Consider the following 20002-nt stretch of genomic DNA (forward strand, 5'->3'; position numbering starts at 1 on the left):
TGAAGCTGATACTTCATCAGGAGGGCGAGGCTGCTCCAACGTTTCAGAGCTGCCACTGAAAAAAGCCCGGTCGGCCCTGAGTGACAGTCTGGATGGAGGAACGACTAAAAGCTGCTGGTCCAATGACCTGAGCAAGTGGAGGAGGGGGTGGGAGGGGGGTGTACCGGTGCAACAAGTCAGACAGATAAGCCGGGACTGCTTCATTTAACCGCTCACGCAACAATCAAATTTAGGTAGTCGATGTAAAGATGCCAGGATAGTTGAAATGTGCTCATTCTTACGTGCAGATTTATCTGCTTGTCCCTGAATACAAAACTGGATTTAAAGTGGTTCAAACCAGCTTCAGCTGCAGCAGCTACAACAGAAACATGCTGCTCACACACTGATGATTGAATATATAATAATATATCAGTCAGAGGGACCAAACCAGTTCTCAGACTTTAATACATGAACTACCTTTTTGCTGCTAATACTTCGGTACTTTTACTCGTGTTGCATTTTTCTTAAGGACTTTTACTTAAAAGTAAAGGATCTAATAATTTTTTCCACCGCTGACATTTATTTGTGAGGGTTTTTTTATTTAAAAGTTCTGCATTTGGCTGTCATTCTGCTTATTTATTGTTTCTTCATGTGTGGAAAAAGCTACAAAGTCTAACCACTAATAGCCCATCATAATCCCAGGCTATCCCAGCAGAGCTGGTATTTCAAAATCCAAACATTAAAAGGGCCATATTTTATTATGCTTTTTGTTGTTTTTAATGTTTGTTTTCCTCAAATAAATACAGACTTTTTATGATTTTTAAATGACTTAAATGAAATTGAAGCTCAAAATTAGTTTAATGTCATTTGGCATTAAGGCAGTTGCACATTAAGTGTGCAAGTGTGACATTAATTTCCGACACGCGATTTATTAATTTATTTTTTTACAGTTCAGGAGAGCCTGAACATTTGTTCGCTCTTAACATCGCCCTGGACGGTGTTCTGCCTTGTGCCTCTCTGGCAGAGTGTTTTAAGTAAACCTAGTATATTCAAAACACATGAACTGCATTGGAGAGGCTAAGCCTCGGCTTCAAACTCGCAAGTAAAGACGGCTTTTGATGTAGCCACATCAGTGCTCTGAGTACACAAACGTAGACACTTGCGAGAAGAAAAGTGTGGTCTGACATTTCCAACTTATCACATCGGGTATCGGGTTTCCTTTGTGTACATACGCAGTGGCTCGGTGTTTGGAGAGAGCTTTGTAGACTTGTCATGGACTCTGCTTTTATTTCATCGGCCAAAAGATTACATCTGATATCCTTCATTCCTCCCGTTACTTTTAAGTTCTGCTGTTTTTGTCTCTGGCTCTCGGCGACCTTCGGACATGTTGTTTAGACATTATGCGAGCATAGCAGGGCTGCGTAATAAAGCCGCCTGCTTTCCACTGCAGCCATGAGATTTCGCTTTTTCTCAGCCCCCTTCACACAGGAGTTGTAACTAAATGACAGTCCCGTCCAACGCGGACTCATTACGCCCTGCAAAACGTTGAGATATTGTGCGCACATTGTGTGGGAACGACAACTCCGGCGATGTCGTTCTTACTTCGCGCTTTTATCGTTGACGAAAAACAGCACGCCGACCTGAACGGCTCAGCCGATCACCTTCCACACACTCGTAACTGTTAAAAGCTGCAGCTGCACGAGGATCGCTTACATTCCTTATCTCACTTTATAGAAATTTTTCCAAATGCGAACTATACATTTTCAGACTTGTGCTGCTCAAGAGAGGCTGTTTGTGAATCCGTAGTCCTTTTTTTTTTTTCTTTTTTTTTTTAATCTCGTTTTTTTTTTTTTTTTTTTTTCCCCCACGAACTGGCTTCAAATTCGTTTTCTTGCAGCTGTGCAGATGTTGCAAGAAAAAAGGGGATTGTAATTATCAAAAAGTCTACAGGGGGGGAGGTTACATAAAACACCAGCGTAGTGAGGAAAAGCAGCCAAAACCATGGAGTCATTGTGCTCCAGAGCAGGAAAGGAGTAAAATTAGTGGCAGACAGATTTTGAAAAGAAATGGCCAAGAATTTTTCTGGCTAAATCAATAAATCTAATTTAGTCATTAAGCAACATAAACACCCTTTAAAAGATGTAAAGAAAAAAAAAAAATGAACAGCCCTTTAATTAGCACTAAAGTTCTCCATAGAAACCGGTCATTGAAGGAGAAAAAACTCAATGAGCAAATTTCTCAGGAAAATGTTGTAAAAACTGGAAACCAAAAACAGTCACTGTCAAATTTTTATCAGTCCATAAAATTTCTGAGGAAAGTTGCCCGTGTTCCTGTTAGCTCCATATTTTTTTTACTCCTCCTTATACATTTCACACTTTATGAAATGCAAATCAGACCCACCGGCTACGGCCGAACAGATGTAACGCAGCGTGTCTATCAAAGAACGTTAAACGCAGCAGACCGAAATGTGACGAGGAGCCGTCTCAGAATCTTGTTTGTATTTATTTTATGCAATAAAACAAACAACAACAACAACAAAAAAATCACCTGACGTCAGAAGTCAGAGGAACGACGGTAGTCAGAAAACACTTTGCCTTTTTACACCACGAGTTTTTTTTTTTTTTTTGATTCCTGACTCATCCAGCTTGACACATTAAAATAACAGCCCACACACTGAAACAATTATGGGAATAATATGCTGTGTTTTAACAGCTGTGGACTGGGGGAGGGCAGGGTGAGAGGCTGCCTCACTCGATGGGTCGTGGAGTGACAAGAGAGGGTAGACCTGTCTCGGTGCTTCCCAGCATCCCGCTCACCGGTGGCAAAAAAAAAAAAAAGAAGCTACATTTCAATATAAAATCAGCTGAAAATGATGAGTGTTCTGTAAATCAAGGCACTCGCACCTCTTTTTTTTTTTCCCAGCGATGCTACAATAGGTTGTATTTTATGAATCATTTTCACGTGAGTGTTAAGTATTTTTATTGTTGTTTTGTTGGTCAAAGGTCAGGGTTTTATCTCAGACGGGGAGGTGTATATATATATATATATATATATATATATATATATATATATAAGCAGCTATAATTGATATTCTATAATGAGAATAAAAAAAGATTACAATATAATGGCCTCTCAGCTTTAGGGAGCTTCACAGTGAGTTTCAGCTCAGTGTTTAAGCTGATTGACCAACAACATTATTGTTTGCTTTTGTTGTTTCCACTCTCAGCATGGATTTCAGTTGCAGCGGGCAGCTGTATTCAGGGGAGAAAACATCAGTGGACACTAACCTGCTCAGCACCAAATGGCAAACGGATATAGTCAGCAACTCGGTAAAAAGAAGGGTGAATATTGGACCAGGTGCGCAGAAACGAGACTCTTAAAAAAAAAAAAAATGGAAAATGTTGCTCCAGGTCTGTTGGATGTAAAAGCAGCTGTTGACTAACTGATCGCTGTATCAGCTGAAACCTTTTTTTCTGGAGCCCTTGCCAAACACCTCCATATAATGATGATTAAACTCATCACCACCACATAAATTTTACACTAAATTGTGTTTTTAAATTCCCTGGCTGGCTGGATTAATGCTCCCTTGGGCAGAGCATGCGCTGCAGAGACCGGGTAACTTCCAGTTTAGCCCTATACTAATTTGAATGGGAATAAAAAAAAATAAATACAAAAATAAATTGGCTTCCTAACTTTCCAAACTTTACGGGATGGATCAAATTCTGATGGTGTCTTTGTAATTACTCTCACTGGCAGAAGAGGGAGACAAATGTTCTGCAGCTTTAAAAGGTGTAGCGTCAGTGTTGTGCTCACAACCTCATTCAGTGCCCCCCCCCCCCAAAAAAAAAAAAAAAAAAATCTATAATGTCCGGTGTAAAGAAAGAGTTTGACATTCGGGAAATTTGCTGTTTAGTTCATTTTAGCTCCGACTTGAAACAAGGAAGTGTCTCTGCTGACGGACCGACGCCGGAGCTCACTCATTGTGTTTTATGTATTTTAATCTTCACTCCTTTTACGACTCCAAGAAGTTGCTGTGCCTGGTGAAGTTAAATCAGTCGCAGCACATAAATCCCCCATGAAACCCAGAATTTGTTTTGTATGTTTTTAATACATTTTGACGAATTCAGGCTACTCGTTCCCTGTACTTCCAGTGTCTACGCTAAGCTAAGCTATTTACCTGCTGCTCTCGCTTCATATTTAGCATAAGGACATAAAAGGAGCATCGATTGTTTCATCTAATTCTTCGCAAGAAGGGCAATTCAGCACTTTTCCCCCAAATGTCTCACAATTTAACAATTAACCAAACGAACACAAGAGTGCACGAGATCCTTTCACCCTTTCACCTTTCCGCCTTCAGGTTGCTGTGACTGGTTTACGCTCGGGTCTTTTCAAGGCTCTTCTTTATCCAACAGCTACCCCTCTGGTGGTCCCGGTACTCCTCTCACCCCAACAGCCTCTGGGAAAAAAAACACATACGACGCTACACTCCGTGACCCAAAACATCTGCGGCTAATACGGGTCAGTTTTTTATCCCCGGGTCTCCTTCGGCGGGGGGTGGGGGGGGGGGAACCCTGCACATGACAACTAAATGAAAAACACAAACGGCACGAAACAACCCGGCTGCGTGCTATTTCCTCGCACTTGTATCAACATGCAGAGGCACCTGCCGAGCTGTGAAATATCTAAACTAGGACACCCGTCGGTTCCTCCGCAGCTCCAAAAAAGGCTCTTCCGGGTGGTGGTGGTGGTGGTGGGGGAGCAAGAAGCACCGGCGAGTCGTTACTGTACGAACAGCAGTCGAGTTCTGGTGTCTGGGAAGTGACATTGTTGTGACTGCGTATAGCCAGATGGGCGGAAAGTGGATTAAAACTGCAGGGTAAATAGCAATAAAGGACAGATGCAGGAGATCGTTCCTGATACAGGAGATCATTTCTGATACAGGAGATCATTTCTGATACAGGAGATCATTCCTGATACAGGAGATCGTTTCTGATACAGGAGATCGTTTCTGATACAGGAGTTCATTCCTGATACAGGAGATCATTTCTGATACAGGAGATCGTTCCTGATACAGGAGATCATTTCTGATACAGGAGATCATTCCTGATACAGGAGATCGTTTCTGATACAGGAGATCGTTTCTGATACAGGAGATCATTTCTGATACAGGAGATCATTCCTGATACAGGAGATCATTCCTGCCCACTGCAATAACACTGTACAATAACTCACCTCTGGCAAAATCCATCACAGTACAATAACACTGTTGACTGTGTTTGTTTGTATATAATATATATAGATATATACTGTATTGTATATATATATATACATATATATATATATATGTTGACTGTTTCTTGGTTTGTTTGTATATAATATACATAGATATATAATGCACTGTATATACTGTGCATTTTATATTTTATATTTTTTTACTGCTATTTACTGCTATTTTATTGCTTTTCTATTATTCTATTCTATTCTATTCTATTATTTTATTCTATTATTTCTATTATTATCTTATTGCTTCTGTATGCTGCTGTAGCGAAAAAAAAAATTCCCCTCGGGGATTAATAAAGTAAATACCTACCTACCCACCTACCTAAACATCTTCACAAGCTGCGTGAATCGCTTGAACATTATCCAGAATCCAAATCCCTTCCCCGAGAGCTCTCCGCTGGTATCAGGGTTCAGGGGAGACCGAACATCTGTACCCGACATGAGCGATCGGCTAATCGTTTGCCGAGACTTTGATGAAGTGCGCGAGTCAAACGACGAGCAAAAGAGCTGATAGAGACGTCCGTTAGCCGTCCCGAACTCCCTCCCACCCCGGCTCGGTAAAACCGAGAGCTTAAAGTGGAACCACTTGTTGCCGGTCGCCATTTGACTGTAACGTTTCCCGATCCTCCCTCTTCGGTATATTGTCCAGTAAAGCGCAATCGAACCCTACAAAGAGACCTCTAATCCTCCGCTGTCGCTCCGGGCTCGCTTCGGTGATTTATTCTTCTTCCGTGGTGCATGAAGACCTTTGTCGTCCTGCGTCACAATTAATTTTCTGTCCGTTTTGTGGCAGGAAGTCAATTCAGAAGCCATTTTTCCCCGACTTTTTCTCGGTGAATTGCCCTCTTGTTCCCCACCCCCCCCCCAACCCTCCACCCCCTCCCTCCTCCGTCGATACGAGTCTCCTGACCTCTAAATAGGGAAGTTTTACGCGGTTGACCTTCGACTTTTATGTCCCTGTATTTATGTCTGAGAAAATAGTGAAATTATGACACTTAACACTGTCGCCTGCATGTGTCTGGAGCAGCTCCGTGAAGACTGGGGGGGCCATTGAGAGTCAACCCGTGACACCCTTCTCTCTGGTTTTAATGGCCGAGCGCTGAAACGCATTCACCATGAAAACCTAAGAAACACCGTATTCAGATGGATTGTAAAGCCTACGCAGTAGTTTCCGATTCTTCTTTCACGTGTATTTAATGACACTAATAAAGTGTCCTTTATCAAGCGTGATGCACTAATTGAAAACATTTTTATAATTGTCAGTTCGTTAGGTTAACACCAGAAATCTTAACAAAGCCAGTTAAAAATAAACAGAGATCGACAATCGGTGCATTTCTATAAACAGCGATAGCTGTGTGCTATAAATAAGTCCTGCCTGTGAGTGGTGGCACAGAAACCTCCGACTTTAAACGGAGCCCACGTCGTAGCCTCTGGTGTTGAAGCACCGGTGTGTTTCATTTTGTTTTTGTTTGTTTTTCTATTGGCCCTTTTGTGCGGAATCGGTCTCGTAGATAGAAAATAATCTCTTTGCAATTATCAAAATACATTCCAGATGCCACGCTGTAAAAACAGATGGCCTCAAAGCACAATCAGTCGATTCATGAATGAAGAAGGGAAAAAAATAAAAAGAGTTCGAACTTAATTAAATAAACACAAACAAAATCAAGAGTTCGGATGGAGGGGGGGAAGGGGGGGGGGGGGGGAAACAAATCTCGGGACTTTTACGGTCCCGTTCCACAAAGAGTCTTTGTGTGGAACGGAGCGTCGGCCTCGACTGCTTCGGGTGTCACCTCTCCGGCCCGTATCGGTGCTGTACGACGCGAGTAACAACTCCGCGCCGTCGTCTGTTGGGGTTTGGCCTCGTGCGCGAGGGAGCGCAGCAGCCAGCAAGTAGCCTCTGTGATCATCTTCCTGATGTGTGGTCACAGTGGTTTCACTCCACTCTTTTTTTTTTGGCTCAATCAAGGGCCCCTTGATCTCGACGACGTCCGACTCCAGAAAACAAGAACCTGCCCCCCACCCCAACCACCCACCCACCCACCCGCTGCAGAGGCACTGCCGAGGACCCCTCAGTCAACGAGCAATCAGATTCCCTCTTTATCTATTTGGCTTGGCTGGACGTGGATGTTAATCAGTCCCATATCTCAGTAATGGTGTTCCCGTTAATTGCCTCCCTTCGTCGTGGCTGTATCCCCTTTCGCTTATGATCGCTATCTGCAAATGAGGTCAGAAAGGCATATGGATCTTGTTCCCGGCTTGGCTCCGCCGAATCCTTACGGGGGACGGGTTGGAGAGAGCGCCGGCCGTGTGGCCTGGCGTTCGAAGCCGTCCCGAGATTAAGGCGCCTGTTGTCGCCCCCCCTCCCCCCCCGCGCGTTGATGTCACCGCTCCGTCGGGCCTGGAACTCGCTCGTTTGGGATCCTCGTTTAACCCTCGATTTAGTTCCGACGGTGTCTGAGACGCAGCGCGGCGCATGGCTGGATGTTTCCCACAATGGGCACACTTGGGAACCATTTTTGAAACGTGTCTCGGTTCCACGTGAGAATGATTTGCATGTTCATTGTGCCTTTGCATCTGATGCCCGTGTCGTTGGAGCTGGTTGACGGTGTGATATCCGAATGGCTCCGGGGCGAGTCAGCCACCCGCCCGAGGTACATGCAAATACGAACGTCATGCAGATGACGGTTGGGTTAATCCTGTTCCAAAACGTGACTGGCCCGGGCTGACCCCGTCTGGAAAGACGGGTGCCAGTCAAGATGGGGTCGAGAGCTCCGATCTGCTGCTGACACGGCGTGACAAAAATGGAAAAATTAATTTGACAAATGAACTATGATGCAAATCTGCGCCTTTGGAGATGGAGATCCGTGTAGATCAAAGGTCAGCTGAGGCGTCTTTTGTTGCCTTGTGCCCCCAGCCGCCAACCCTTTAAGGCCTTCTTTCTCTGCGGGGGGGCGGAGAAGGGGGGGGGGGGGGGTTAACTGTCATTTCTTTCAAGCTTCCCCTCATGCATTAATAAACCTGTACTCTCTTCTCCGCAGCCGACCTTTGGGCCTACTCGGGAGGAGCAGATCTAAGAGCATTCCTCCATGAAGACTTTCCCCCTTTTCTAACTTTAGCTTTGATTTTACGCTCGTCATCCCTCCCGCAGCTCCGCCGGTCCTGGACGAGAGACTCCGTACCTGACCAAACAATGGGGGGGTGGGGGGTGGGCTGCGCTGCCTGATGAAGCTAAACTGAGCTTGGAGGGAGGGGGGGGCAGAAGGGCACACAGCATTGTCTTCCTACTCCAACAACGCCACAGGAGGAAAAGAAGGGGAGGGAGACGGCATTCTGCCTAGTTTTCTGCCAACCAAATCAAATTAGCTGCAGAGCGCTCGTGAAAGAAGAGCTTCTCCGAAGCGGGGACCTCTTTACCCGGTCGCTCCTCCTCAGAACCCCTTTTGTCATTCACGGGTGCCCAGCTGTTGTGCCGCTGCGCTGCTGCTGTCAAAGCAAAGAGGACCTTCAACCTCGTCACTCCTAATGATGCCCTCCAGGCACCGGGGCACCATGGAGGGTGAAAGGTCTCTCAGGACGGGACGAACTCCGCTCACTCTGATGACTTCTTGTCTGAAGCACCACAAAAGCCAGAATCCACCGAGACTTGATGCTCGCTCAGAGCAATGGAGCATCTCTCAGATCGATTAGTTAACTGAAGGAAAATTGGTAGATGAGCAGATGCTTATCAAAAACAAACAGGTGATTATAACTGCAGGAATTCGACACTTAATTTCCAGTGTTTCACAAGCATAAAGTCAAATCCAAAGAAGGATTCAACGAAAACAATTTCTGAAAGTGCAAAATGCACAAAATATGCTAAATATATATTTAACTTTAAGAACTAAAATGTTTATTTTAAAAAAATTTAAACAAATAAGTCTTGTCAAATGATCCTTGAAAAACCTTGAAGCAAACTGCAGAAATAGGAAGCAACAGTCCCGGGTCCTCGTCCAGCCACCGATCAGATGGTGCAATACTGACCCCTAGTGCAACATTAATGGAACAACACATTTAATAGTACCTTGGGAAAAAAAACCCACAAAGCTTATCCACAACAGGGATCATGCTCGGATGATAGACTTCATTCAAATCTTTGGCGTCATGTCATGAAACACAAATAATGAATAATCTACTGAAGCACATTTGACCTTTGTCTCGGTGTCATCCTTTCCCTCTTGGACAGGTTTTGCTCAGAGCTCAGTGTGAGCTCCCCCTCTGCATCGACGGCGTCTTTGATCTGCGTCGCCGGGAGCATCCTCAACCCTCCCTGCTGTCTGAATGCCTCCGAAGGGTTGATGCTGGGTAAACCGGGTCCGGTTTTAACGCAACGTTCTGGATTAGGCTGCGGTCCCTGCAGCGCGAACTGATGAGCCCGCGGACTCGCTGTGGTACCTTTCATGAATCCACTCAGCCTCGTGATTGGCCTGCGTGCGTCGGAGGCCGTGGAGACACTGCCTCGTGAAGTCCTGTTTTGACCGACGGCTCGCTTCAGTATCGGGACGCAGGTCTGGGCCCTCCCGGGACGAGCATCGTGTCTGAGCTGCTGTGGACTCAGCTGAGTCTGGAGATCCTGAGGTGGACGAGGACCCCACGAATCGCGCAGCCTGGCGTTGATCTCCATGTTGATGCTGGCTTCGTCCATGCACCGCGCCTTCTGGATGGCGTTCACCTTGAGGAGGATGGAGTCACGAGTCAGAGGGTGATGAGGACCCCTCTTCTTCATCCGTTCACCTGCCGCCTTCTCGCTCAGCACCACCGACCGATTGGCGAACTCGCAGCTCACTCCGGCTACAAAGAAAAAAGTTACGCTTCAAACAAGGATCCACCGATTTGGGAGCATTTTTCGACTTCGGACGCACACTTCAGCGTTCTCACCTTGTGCTTGACATCTACTGGAGGCCGACTGGAAGCGGGTCCGGGGAAGCAGCTCGGGTTTCTCTGATTTCATGCTCGAAGCTGCAGATTTCTCAGAAACCAAACCGTCCTTCGTCACCTCGTCGCCCTGCTCCGCCTGCGCTGAGTTATCGTACTCCCAGAACACTTTGGCGAACTGGTAGAGCTTCACGCTGGATGTCGCGTTCACCAGTATGCTGAAGGACAGTAGTGAGACCAAATATATGGTGTGGAGTGCGGATCAAAACGTTCAGAGACTCTTCCTGTTGCAGCACATCAATGTGCATGGAGCTGAGAAAGCAGTGACTTTTCGATATGAAGTTACATGCGGGCGGCAACCGGCGGTGACGTCGCCCGTCGGTTTGTGAACGGCCGCAACGAAGCCTCGAGTTCGGAATTTGGCCGGCGCCGTCCTTCGCTCACGACAGGAACGGTCTCTAAACTTTTGAATTTAATCTCATAACTGCAGTCAACTGCAGTAACACAATCTAAACACCACGGTGAGAAAAAGAAGATGCAGTAAGGGATAACAACCACGCCGTCACGAGAGTGCGTCGGACTCACCTGTTGTCGTGGAAGTGCACGGACAGTATACGGCCCGATTCGGCCTCCGGCAGGATGTCTTTCAGGCAGTCTCCCGTGAGGAAATTAAATATGCGAATCTTTCCGTCCGCACAGCCGGTAATGACCCGGAGGTAGATGAGGGTCAGAGATCTGACCTCACTGCGGGATAGTCGGGAGACGCCGTGTTCCCATATGATTACATTTTAAACGTTGAATTGACTTCCCGGGGCCAGATTTTACACGTCGGCACCAAAAGGCTTTTTGCTTACTTCGGGTGGTCGAAGGTCACGAGACTCTCTTTAGCCTCGCAGCGGACGCTCCACGCCATCACCTTGCCGTTGGCGTCCCCGGACAGAAGGTGCCATTCGTCAAAGAAGAGGCACCTCACCGAGTTCTTGTGGGCGTTAATCACCTGAGTCGAACACGAGAAGTGAAAGATGTATGAACGGATAGAGCGGTTTTTAACAACTTGCAGAAGGCACACGGTCTATATTAACGGCTGCGACTCTCACCTGGAGCAGCATCGCGTTCTCCAGGCTCCATATTTTGACCAGGCCTCGATCACAGCTGCTGTAGACTGTCGTTTCGTTGATCTTTACGCACCGGACAGACTCGGGGTGCTTGAAATGAAACTCCTCGAAGGGCAACCCTGTCTGGAGACTCCACACTGGCAAAGCGCCGGTTAGCTTTAGTTAACTTACACATGTCGGTATAGAAAATATCAGCGTTTTTAAACATTAAGAGAATGAAGTTTATTCTCATTTGTCATTAAAATTGTGTCAGTAATGTAAAAAAGAAAAAAAAGGGACAATGCTGTAAAAATACATCTCTTAAAACTCGCACGGCAAGAATATTTCCGTTTCTGTATGAGTATGTTCGAAAGAAGAGGAGAAATGCTGCGAATGCACCATCAAATAATTCCAGTTGTGACGTATTTTTTTTAAAAGAAAACAAATTAAGTAGGAATTTATTGCGATTCAAAGGACCTCCACGCAGGAGATGCCTGTTTAAAGAAGCGCGAAGCTAAAAAAAAACACACAAAAAAAACATGACAAAGGGTGTTAATATTTATGTTATGTTATGTTACGTCTGTAAAATGTCGAACGATTACCTTTTACAGAACAATCTTTAGCTCCTGAGACCAGCTTGTCACCGTGGACGTCCAGGCAGTTGATGGTGCTTGTGTGACCCATCAGGATCATATCACAGCAATCTGTCTTCACGTTCCAACACCTGCAGGTGCGACAACGCGACCAACAAACCCCTGCGTGATCAGTTAGCGTCCATTTTTCAAAATCGCGAATCTCTGGGCGCGTGTTCGCGGGGACTCCACCGGATTACAAGTCACTCCCAGTGACGCAATTCTGAGAAGATTTGCGACGTTTCAGAAGAATTTCCCCTGAGACTTAAGGATAAGGATGTTTGTCGTCATCACTCGAAAATACAACGAAATTAAGTTGGCGACTCATCAGTCAGTTCAGCAGCAGAACAAGGTGCAAGACGTATAAAAACAATAAAAACAAGACGTTAAATAAATATATAAAAGATAAAAAAACGAGAATGCATTTTTAAGTTCGGAGCTCTCTGAGAGTACGCCGCCTCCTGATCATGTGAGTACGTCGCTTTCTCCTCCTCCTCACCTGATCCTTGCGTTGCAGCCTCCGGTAATCAGCAGATCTCTGCCCTCGCAGAGCAGCACCGCCCGAACGCTGCCGATGTGTCCTCTCATCACGGCCACTTTCTTCACCTCCGACGCCACGTGAAGCAGATGCACCGAACTGTCCTTCGAGCCCGTGGCCAACAACGGCCCGCCTCTGTAGTCCAGCACCCGTTGAGGGTCCTTGCTGACCAACACACACACACACACACACACTTAAATCACATCACTTGTTGGACACAATGCATGTTTTTCGTTCCACTGTGTGTGTGTGTGTGCATGCGGTTTTAGTTAGGCACGCAAATTAGGCAAAAAGGAATCTGAACCCACTTACTTGTCCAGCAGCACTTTGGTAAAATATACGCCACAATACACATTCCGTTCTTCCATTTGCACTGTTTTCGTTGGGATTTTGGCGTAAGCGGCTTCAAATAGCTTCACCTGTGAAACAAATCAAAGGAGAAGGAATCGGTGCGTTAAATATTTCTGGTGCAAAAAAAAAAAAAACGCTGACGTTTGCAGAGCGAGGGTCTTGATTTGCTGACCTTGTTTGCAGTCGAAGGAATCTCCTCCTTCTCACCGTCACTTACGGGTACCGAGACTTTGGCAACGTTGGCGTAAGTAGAACTGACTATATTACCAGTTGTGTACCTCTGGAACAGAAAAAAAACCACGATCACCACTGATGCATTTTTTTTTTTGAATTATTAAACAGGAAAAAAAAAAAAAAAGACAGTTAATTATTGTCAAATCATCAAAAAGCAACAACGAATACTCAACATTGGGGTAATCAAAAAGTTCCTGTTGCAGGCGAGCAGCGTCGTGAAGCTGTAACCTTCGTGGGGAAGTGTTCCAGATTACCTCGCTTGATCAACGCCAGAACCTGAACCACACATTCCTGTGACCGCCGGTTCAGGGGTTGTGCATCGTGAATTTGTTCCTCGGGGTCAAACTGTCAACAACGAGCTCTACTGGGACGTCTGGGGGGGGGAAACGCTCCGTTTTCCGCGTTGCGCTCTGAACTTTTTAATTACCCCTCGCACATTATTAAGTTCCGTTAATCGTGCAAAATATCAACCTTCATCATGGCTTCAATTTGATACGTCAGAAATCTTCTCAACTTGATTTCCTCCATGGTTTCCTGGACGAGGTGGTGCCAGTATTGACAGACTTTCTTGCTGCGGATCAATGAATGTTCGTCTAACAGGCCTGGTAGAAGACACACACAATCAGTGTGATGTCTCTGTGTGTGTGTGTGTGTGTGTGTGTGTGTGTGTGTGTGTGTGTGTGTGTGTGTGTGTGTGTGTAACAATGAGAAACGAGCTAAATGCCAATAACATTGTTACAATTTGAAAATTATACTCTTTTTTTTTAAACCACATTAAATGTAATTGCAGGTTGTCAGTGTTGTCATAGTCATAACTTTCCCAATGCATTACATTTCCTGGATGCCTTTTTAACTTGCAGACAGATAATAGTTTGCTTGGCAGGACTTTTGTTTTTGTTCTCATGTCCGAGGGGCGTAAGACATGTCAGCGCACACTTCAGATCTGATCCAAGAGAAGCAATCAACTTCATTCGTGTCGGTTATGTGTTGATTTTACCTAATATCTTCTTGGACAGATGAACCGGAAGGCAGCTTAGGAAGTTTCGGTATAGGCTGACTCCGGACAGAGACTTTGAGGATCCAGGCACGACCATGAGAGCAGGGTCCTCTGAGTCCCAATCATTTTGGCTGGTATTATGGCTGCTTGCTGAAAAGAGCAGATCATTTTTGTTATAGTAAAAGGTAAAAAAAAAAAAAGTTAAAAGACTGTTTTTCAAGAAATGCTGAAATAATACAAAGCTCATATCGCAGAAAAAAACATTTTGTGTCATTCATGACTTTATAAATCATTTCTAAAAAAAAACAACTGTGCTGCTGTATATTGTCTTGTAGTGGCCCCTAGCGGTCCGCAGTGGGAATTGCAGAGCAAATGAAATGCTCAGAGGTGAGTTTGCACAGTGGAGTGTGTTGCAAAAAAAAAATATATATATATTATTTTAAAACATTTTTCTTTCGTCTTCCTACCATTAAAGTACAGAAAGCCTCGTTTTTGTCTGGCCAGGAACACGCCGGTTAAATTAGAGACCATGCGTAAAAACTCCGAGTCACACAGTGAAAAGATCCGGCAGAGATAGTCCGATTTAATCCACTCTGGACTGCCGTCGAACCAGCTGTAGATGGCGTCCGTATCCACGCTGAGCGGTTTCTCCGCCAGCGCTCGCTGCGAGCCGCGGGACGGGAGATCCCGGGGTGCGGCTGGTCTCCGCGACCTGGCGTAGGTGAACATCGTCCACGACGTGACGCCCAGCAGGCTCCGGACGCTCTCGAGCACCTGGACGCTCCCGCAGCGGGACAGCAGCGCCACCACGAACCTCCTCTTGACTTTATCCGACATCTTCCACAAACACCGAGAGCGAGTCGGCGGCGTCGGCGCAAAGACGCAAGAAGGACACATCCCGCACATGCTGCGACATGTTTCCGTCTTTTTGTAGTTCAGTTCGTCCGCCGAGTCGCTTTTACCAACTTTAACGGACTCCATTCTGATGGCGCCATGAGTAGTTTGCGCTTTATATGTTGGCTGCGTCGTTGCCGGGCAACGTTTTTTTGTTGTTGTTGTTGTTGTTTTCCCTTGAGCTACAGCGTACTAACAGACCTCATTCATTCAGCGGGTTGCCGGGCAACGGGAAAAGGGAAAGGATGCTGCAGCCAAGAGAGCTTTTGCGCAAACGCTTTCCATTTTATTAACTAACTAAAATGTAAACAAGTTGTGCAATAAATCCAAACTTTACGGAGTTTATAATATCCAGTCGTCCCTGAACTGCTGTTTATTATTATTCTTTATCTTCGTGTTATTTATTCTACTCCTCTTGGAAGGGTGAGGATCGGCAGTGGTGGAGAGTGTACATATTTACATTGTGGAATATTTTGCAAAACTCAACAACAACAAAAACAAAAACAAAAACAAAAAATCCGTGCGCCGCCCGGGAATCGAACCCGGGTCGCAAGAATGGGAATCTTGCATGATACCACTACACCAGCGGCGCCGATAAACCACAATGTAACGTAGGTCATTATAACGGGCTACGTATGGTAATCATAGTGTTATTTGTTGAGATTTGTATGTTGCCAGTTGGATAAAAAAAAAAAAAAAAAAATTAAATATATGTGACGGTAGAGAAACAGCAAATATGTCATTTGATTTAAGGAAACTTTTATTTGGGAAAGAAAATACACATTACTGCTTTTATTCTGAAAGTCAGCATTATTTACTTCCGGGGAAGCGTTTGCGGTGTCCAGTGGGTTCTTGGTCGAGCGGCGAAACCCTCCTGGTTTGGGACGACAGTCAGCAAAACGGTCCGCGAAAACAGGCGTCGACCAGGTACACGATCTGATGTAGTTTAATGTCGAACTTTTAACCGTGGAGATTGGTGGTTGTGCATTTGAAGCCGTCGTGGAGGTGATTTTTTTTTTTTGCTACGATAGCAACACTTGAGAAAGCTGCGTTATTAGCCTTAACAGTATCCGACCCGCGGGGTTGTCCCCATCTTTATGAAAAAAAAACAGCTAAATAATTCGCCAAATACAGCGAAACTATTCTCCAAATGTTGGAAAATGGCAAAAATGAGTTTTGCTGGTTAATCATCAGCGAGCTTGGTTAGCGTGCTAATGTTAGCTGCAGCTGATTCTTTAGTTTTTGCTCGTGTGTCATCAAATTAATAATTTCCTCCTCCTTCCCCCCCCCTCCTCCCTGACCATCCTCAAAGAGTTGTTTTTTTTTAACTCATGTCGGACCGGACCAACGGTGTGGAGTGGGTGGAGGCAACCGAGGAGGTGGTTGCGACGGTGGAGTGTCTCCCCACTGAAAACAACCCCCCCGCAGGTACAGCACGGTGGACGATAACCCCACAAATCAAAACGGACCTTTTAAACCGGACACGTCACGTGTTTTCACACAACATGTAATGTCTTCGGTCCTGCAGTGATGCAGGTTTTCCAGCCGGCAGAATCTACGCCAATCCAGAAGTTACTGGACACCGTCGGACAGGGAGAAAACCCAGAAAGTGTTCATGGCTTTTGTAAGCAAAACACGTGTTGTTGTTGTTGTTGTTGTTGTTTTTCTCCTCTGTTTATTTGTCATTTAAAGGACCGCAGTCGCTCCACAGTCTTCCTTATCCGCCCACGCCTTGAGCGATGAGCCTCTTCGCTGTATTCATCTGGTTTCCCTCCTTCTTCACATGTCCCAGGTTGTGAGGAGTGTCTCGCTCTCTTCCAGGACCAGAGTGGTCCCGACAACCTTAACGGCCCGTCTTTTATACTCGACTTTCCAATGGGCATGGGCGTCCCGCAGAGGGCCCTCCTCACGCTACCCTACGGCCTGATGGTAGGCAGGTCTAGTATTCCCTGCGCGGGGGTCGGGGTCTTAAATCAGGGACCCGTCGTGTCTCCCGGAATGCATTTTGGACCGTGTGAGGGGGAAGTGACCACGAGGGAAACCGCCATGGCAAGTGACTTCTCCTGGGAGGTGAGCTTGGATAACGTTCAACCGAAATCAGTCCTTGTTGTGGTTATTTTTCTTTGCATTTTATCCTGAAATCGTCATTTTCTGCAGACTTACAAAGGACAAGACCAGTACGTGTACATTGATGCTGCCAAAGATTCACACTCAAACTGGATGAGGTATTCAATTCTATTATTTGTAACTCTGTGTGTTTATTTCAGGTTGTTCCCCCCCCCCCACCCCACCCCCTTCAATTTCCTAATTTATTTCAATTATACAAGAAAACATTCGAGCTCCGTTGTTCTGCTTCATATTCTTTTCTTTTCCGGACTCAGGTATGTCAACCGTGCTCGTAATAGGGACGAGACAAATCTGTTAGCAGTCCAGTACAAAGGCAGCATCCTCTTCCACTGCTGTCGCACCATACAAACCGGAGACGAGCTCATGGTGTGGCCCAGCGGCAAACTTCTCGCTAATTTCAGCGACGCTTGGGCCCAGATGCGTTTGCTGAAGTTGAACGCAACAGGTGCCTTTTTTTTTTTCCATTTACCTCGTTTTCATTTGTCACCAAAATGAGATGTTTGTAGTTGTTTTTATCGACTCGTCGCGCGCCGGCGTGAGTTTTAAAATGAACGGGTCAAATCTCTCTGGCAGGAAAGTGCCATAATTTAAAGATTATTTTATAATCTGCTCAATTTGTGTTGACACTATCCCCCCCCCCCCCCCCTTTCTCTTCTAAAATGCAGACAGCAATATATCTGCTCCCTCGGAGATCTTTCTGTGCTCCTGCTGTCAGCTGACCTTCACTACAGAGGCCTTCCTGCAGCGGCATGCAGATTACTGCCACCCGCGGCCTCAAACCGACGATGAAAATCTGGCCTCCTTGGTGGTGCTGTCCGTCGACTCCGTCGAGTCCATCACGTGCGTCGACTGCGGGAAGACGTTCAAGCAGATGCATCACCTCAGGAGGCACAAGCGCAGCGTGCACTCAAACAAGCGCCCGTACTGCTGCCCGCACTGCAGGCGAAGTTTTAGTCAGGCCTCCGGCTTAACCAGACACCAGCTGGTCCACAGGAAGCAGGCCGTGACGGAAGATCCCGATCGGAGCCACGTCCTCCGTTTCACAGGGAGCGCGACGCCGACGTCCGAACTGCGCGATCCAGCTGCATCTCAGGAAACCAAGGAAACGGGCGCCGATGAGGATCCGAGGGAAGCGACGGACGTCGCGGAAACCGCGACCCCTCCCGCGACTCCTCCAGCGGGCGAGGCGGAAACATCCAAGTGCATTTGTTCGGACTGCGGCATGAGCTTCGCGAACGTAGCGTACCTCCGAAAGCACAAGCTGACCGTCCACGAGAGGCTCCGTCCGTACGTCTGCACCGTGTGTCAGAAATGCTTCGGCCAGTACACCGACCTGACCAGGCACCTGCGGCATCATCAGAGACAACATAAGGGCAGCGGGGACGAGGACGAGGACGCGGAGGATGCCGCCAGCATGCCGTTCTGCTGCGCCGAGTGCTCGTTGACTTTTTCTTCCGTGGAGACCCTTCAGCGGCACATAAACGAGCTTCACTCGCAGGACGCCGCGGTAGGAAGTCAAGTCGGCGACCCGCCGCCCGCGGTCGAAACGGCCGAGTCGGTCCGGGAGCCTTCCTCCAAGAGGCCCCAGCGACTCGGCGCGAGGTCCAAAGTTTCCGCCGTAACCAAACTCGTAGCACCGAAACGAAAAGCGAGCGGTGCCGCTCGGACCAAGAGGAGCTCCGCCGAAGCCGAGGCTCCCGCCGTCGGTAACGGAGAGTCCTCAAAATACGAATGGTTTAGCTGCAATCGCTGCAAACAAACGTACGGAAACCCGGAGGACCTCAGAGCACACGAGTGCGCCGCGAGGCCGCACAAGTGCGGACAGTGCGGCGCGACCTTCAGCCAGCCGAGGCTCCTGAAAAAGCACGAGCGGAGCGCGCACGAGCGGGCGAACCCTTACAGCTGCGAGCGCTGCGGCAAAGACTTCACCACGTCGTCCAACCTGAAACAGCATCAGAAGAGCAACATTTGCATGAAGTACCACTGCACGTCCGAGCTCTTCCCGTGCTCCTTCTGCCAGTTCTCCTTCACCGTGAAGAGCTACCTGACCAAGCACGTCAAGAGGCACCACCCCGTCGAGTACCTGTCCAACCGCGACGCCGACGGCCTGGCGGACCAGCTGGAGGAAGAGGACGGTGGGGGGAACTACAACTGCCCCCAGTGCGGGAAGCGCTGGGCGAGCAGCAGGGCGTTCAAGTCGCACCCGTGCTTCCGACAGGTGAGGGTGCTGTACCTCTGCACCGACTGCGGCAAGGGCTTCACCAACCACTACGCGCTGAAGCAGCACCAGCGCATCCACACGGGCGAGAAGCCGTACAGCTGCACGCACTGCGGCAAGAGCTTCTCGTTCGTCGGCCAGCTCAACGTGCACCTCAGGACCCACACCGGGGAGAAGCCCTACCTGTGCACCCACTGCGGCGAGAGCTTTCGGCAGTCAGGAGACCTGAAGAGACACGAGAGGAAGCACACGGGCCTGCGGCCGTACAGCTGCCCCGAGTGCAGCAAGGCCTTCAGCCGCCCGCAGAGCCTCAAAGCTCACCAGATGCTCCACATGGGAGAGAGGATGTTCAAGTGCACCCTGTGTGGGAAGAGCTTCTCCCGCGGTTATCACCTCAGGAGGCACCATCAGAAGATGCACGTCGTCTGAGCGACCACGGGGAGGGGAGGGGAGGGGAGGGGAGGGGGGGGAGAGACCGCGAAAGCCCCGTTTGCACTAAATGGTCGAGCACTTGGCGACGGCTCTTCAGGAGAATCTTTGAATGTCACGTGCATAATATTATTTAACATTGTTTGAAGCTGAAGTATTTCACATTTTTACGTTCGGGACTGTTATAGATTCATTCAGTTGGTTTTCGGCAGTCAACAACAACAACAACAAAAATAAATAAGACAAACAGGTAAGCGAAGGCTTTGTGTCTCGTTTTCGGCTCGCTTTAAAATTCAAATAAAAAACAACCAACTTGAC

At 47.3% G+C, this 20002-nt stretch overlaps 2 protein-coding genes and 1 non-coding gene across 5 annotated transcripts; 1 reads left to right on the forward strand and 2 right to left on the reverse strand.

Annotated features, from left to right (window-relative positions):
• Window positions 1-9359: 9359 nt before the first annotated feature.
• Window positions 9360-15077, reverse strand: fbxw10 (F-box and WD repeat domain containing 10). Its single transcript, XM_069160221.1, has 12 exons — window positions 14484-15077; window positions 14017-14166; window positions 13491-13621; window positions 12958-13065; window positions 12747-12853; window positions 12396-12599; window positions 11867-11988; window positions 11268-11422; window positions 11025-11167; window positions 10756-10914; window positions 10174-10388; window positions 9360-10086 (listed from the first exon to the last, which is right to left on the reverse strand). Exons 1-12 carry the CDS (start codon window positions 14995-14997, stop codon window positions 9428-9430), a joined length of 2667 nt encoding a protein of 888 aa, XP_069016322.1. The 5' UTR covers window positions 14998-15077; the 3' UTR covers window positions 9360-9427.
• Window positions 15078-15431: 354 nt separating this feature from the next.
• On the reverse strand, window positions 15432-15502 carry trnag-ccc (transfer RNA glycine (anticodon CCC)). The gene has a single exon. It is a non-coding gene; the product is annotated as a tRNA-Gly (tRNA).
• Window positions 15503-15712: 210 nt separating this feature from the next.
• Window positions 15713-20001, forward strand: prdm9 (PR domain containing 9). Of its 3 annotated transcripts, none has more exons than XM_069160225.1 (7): window positions 15713-15915; window positions 16223-16338; window positions 16439-16534; window positions 16703-16980; window positions 17068-17135; window positions 17292-17482; window positions 17703-20001. In XM_069160225.1, exons 2-7 carry the CDS (start codon window positions 16242-16244, stop codon window positions 19682-19684), a joined length of 2712 nt encoding a protein of 903 aa, XP_069016326.1. In that variant the 5' UTR covers window positions 15713-15915; window positions 16223-16241; the 3' UTR covers window positions 19685-20001. The 3 variants fall into 3 exon arrangements, with proteins under 3 accessions (XP_069016326.1, XP_069016325.1, XP_069016324.1); XM_069160224.1 differs by having other exon boundaries at window positions 15713-15837; XM_069160223.1 differs by having other exon boundaries at window positions 15713-16338.
• Window position 20002: the final 1 nt, after the last annotated feature.

Source organism: Embiotoca jacksoni, unplaced genomic scaffold (genome assembly GCF_022577435.1).
Source record: "Embiotoca jacksoni isolate LCO1_2020_lvr unplaced genomic scaffold, fEmbJac1.0.p SCAF_26, whole genome shotgun sequence".
Taxonomy (NCBI): domain Eukaryota; kingdom Metazoa; phylum Chordata; class Actinopteri; family Embiotocidae; genus Embiotoca; species Embiotoca jacksoni.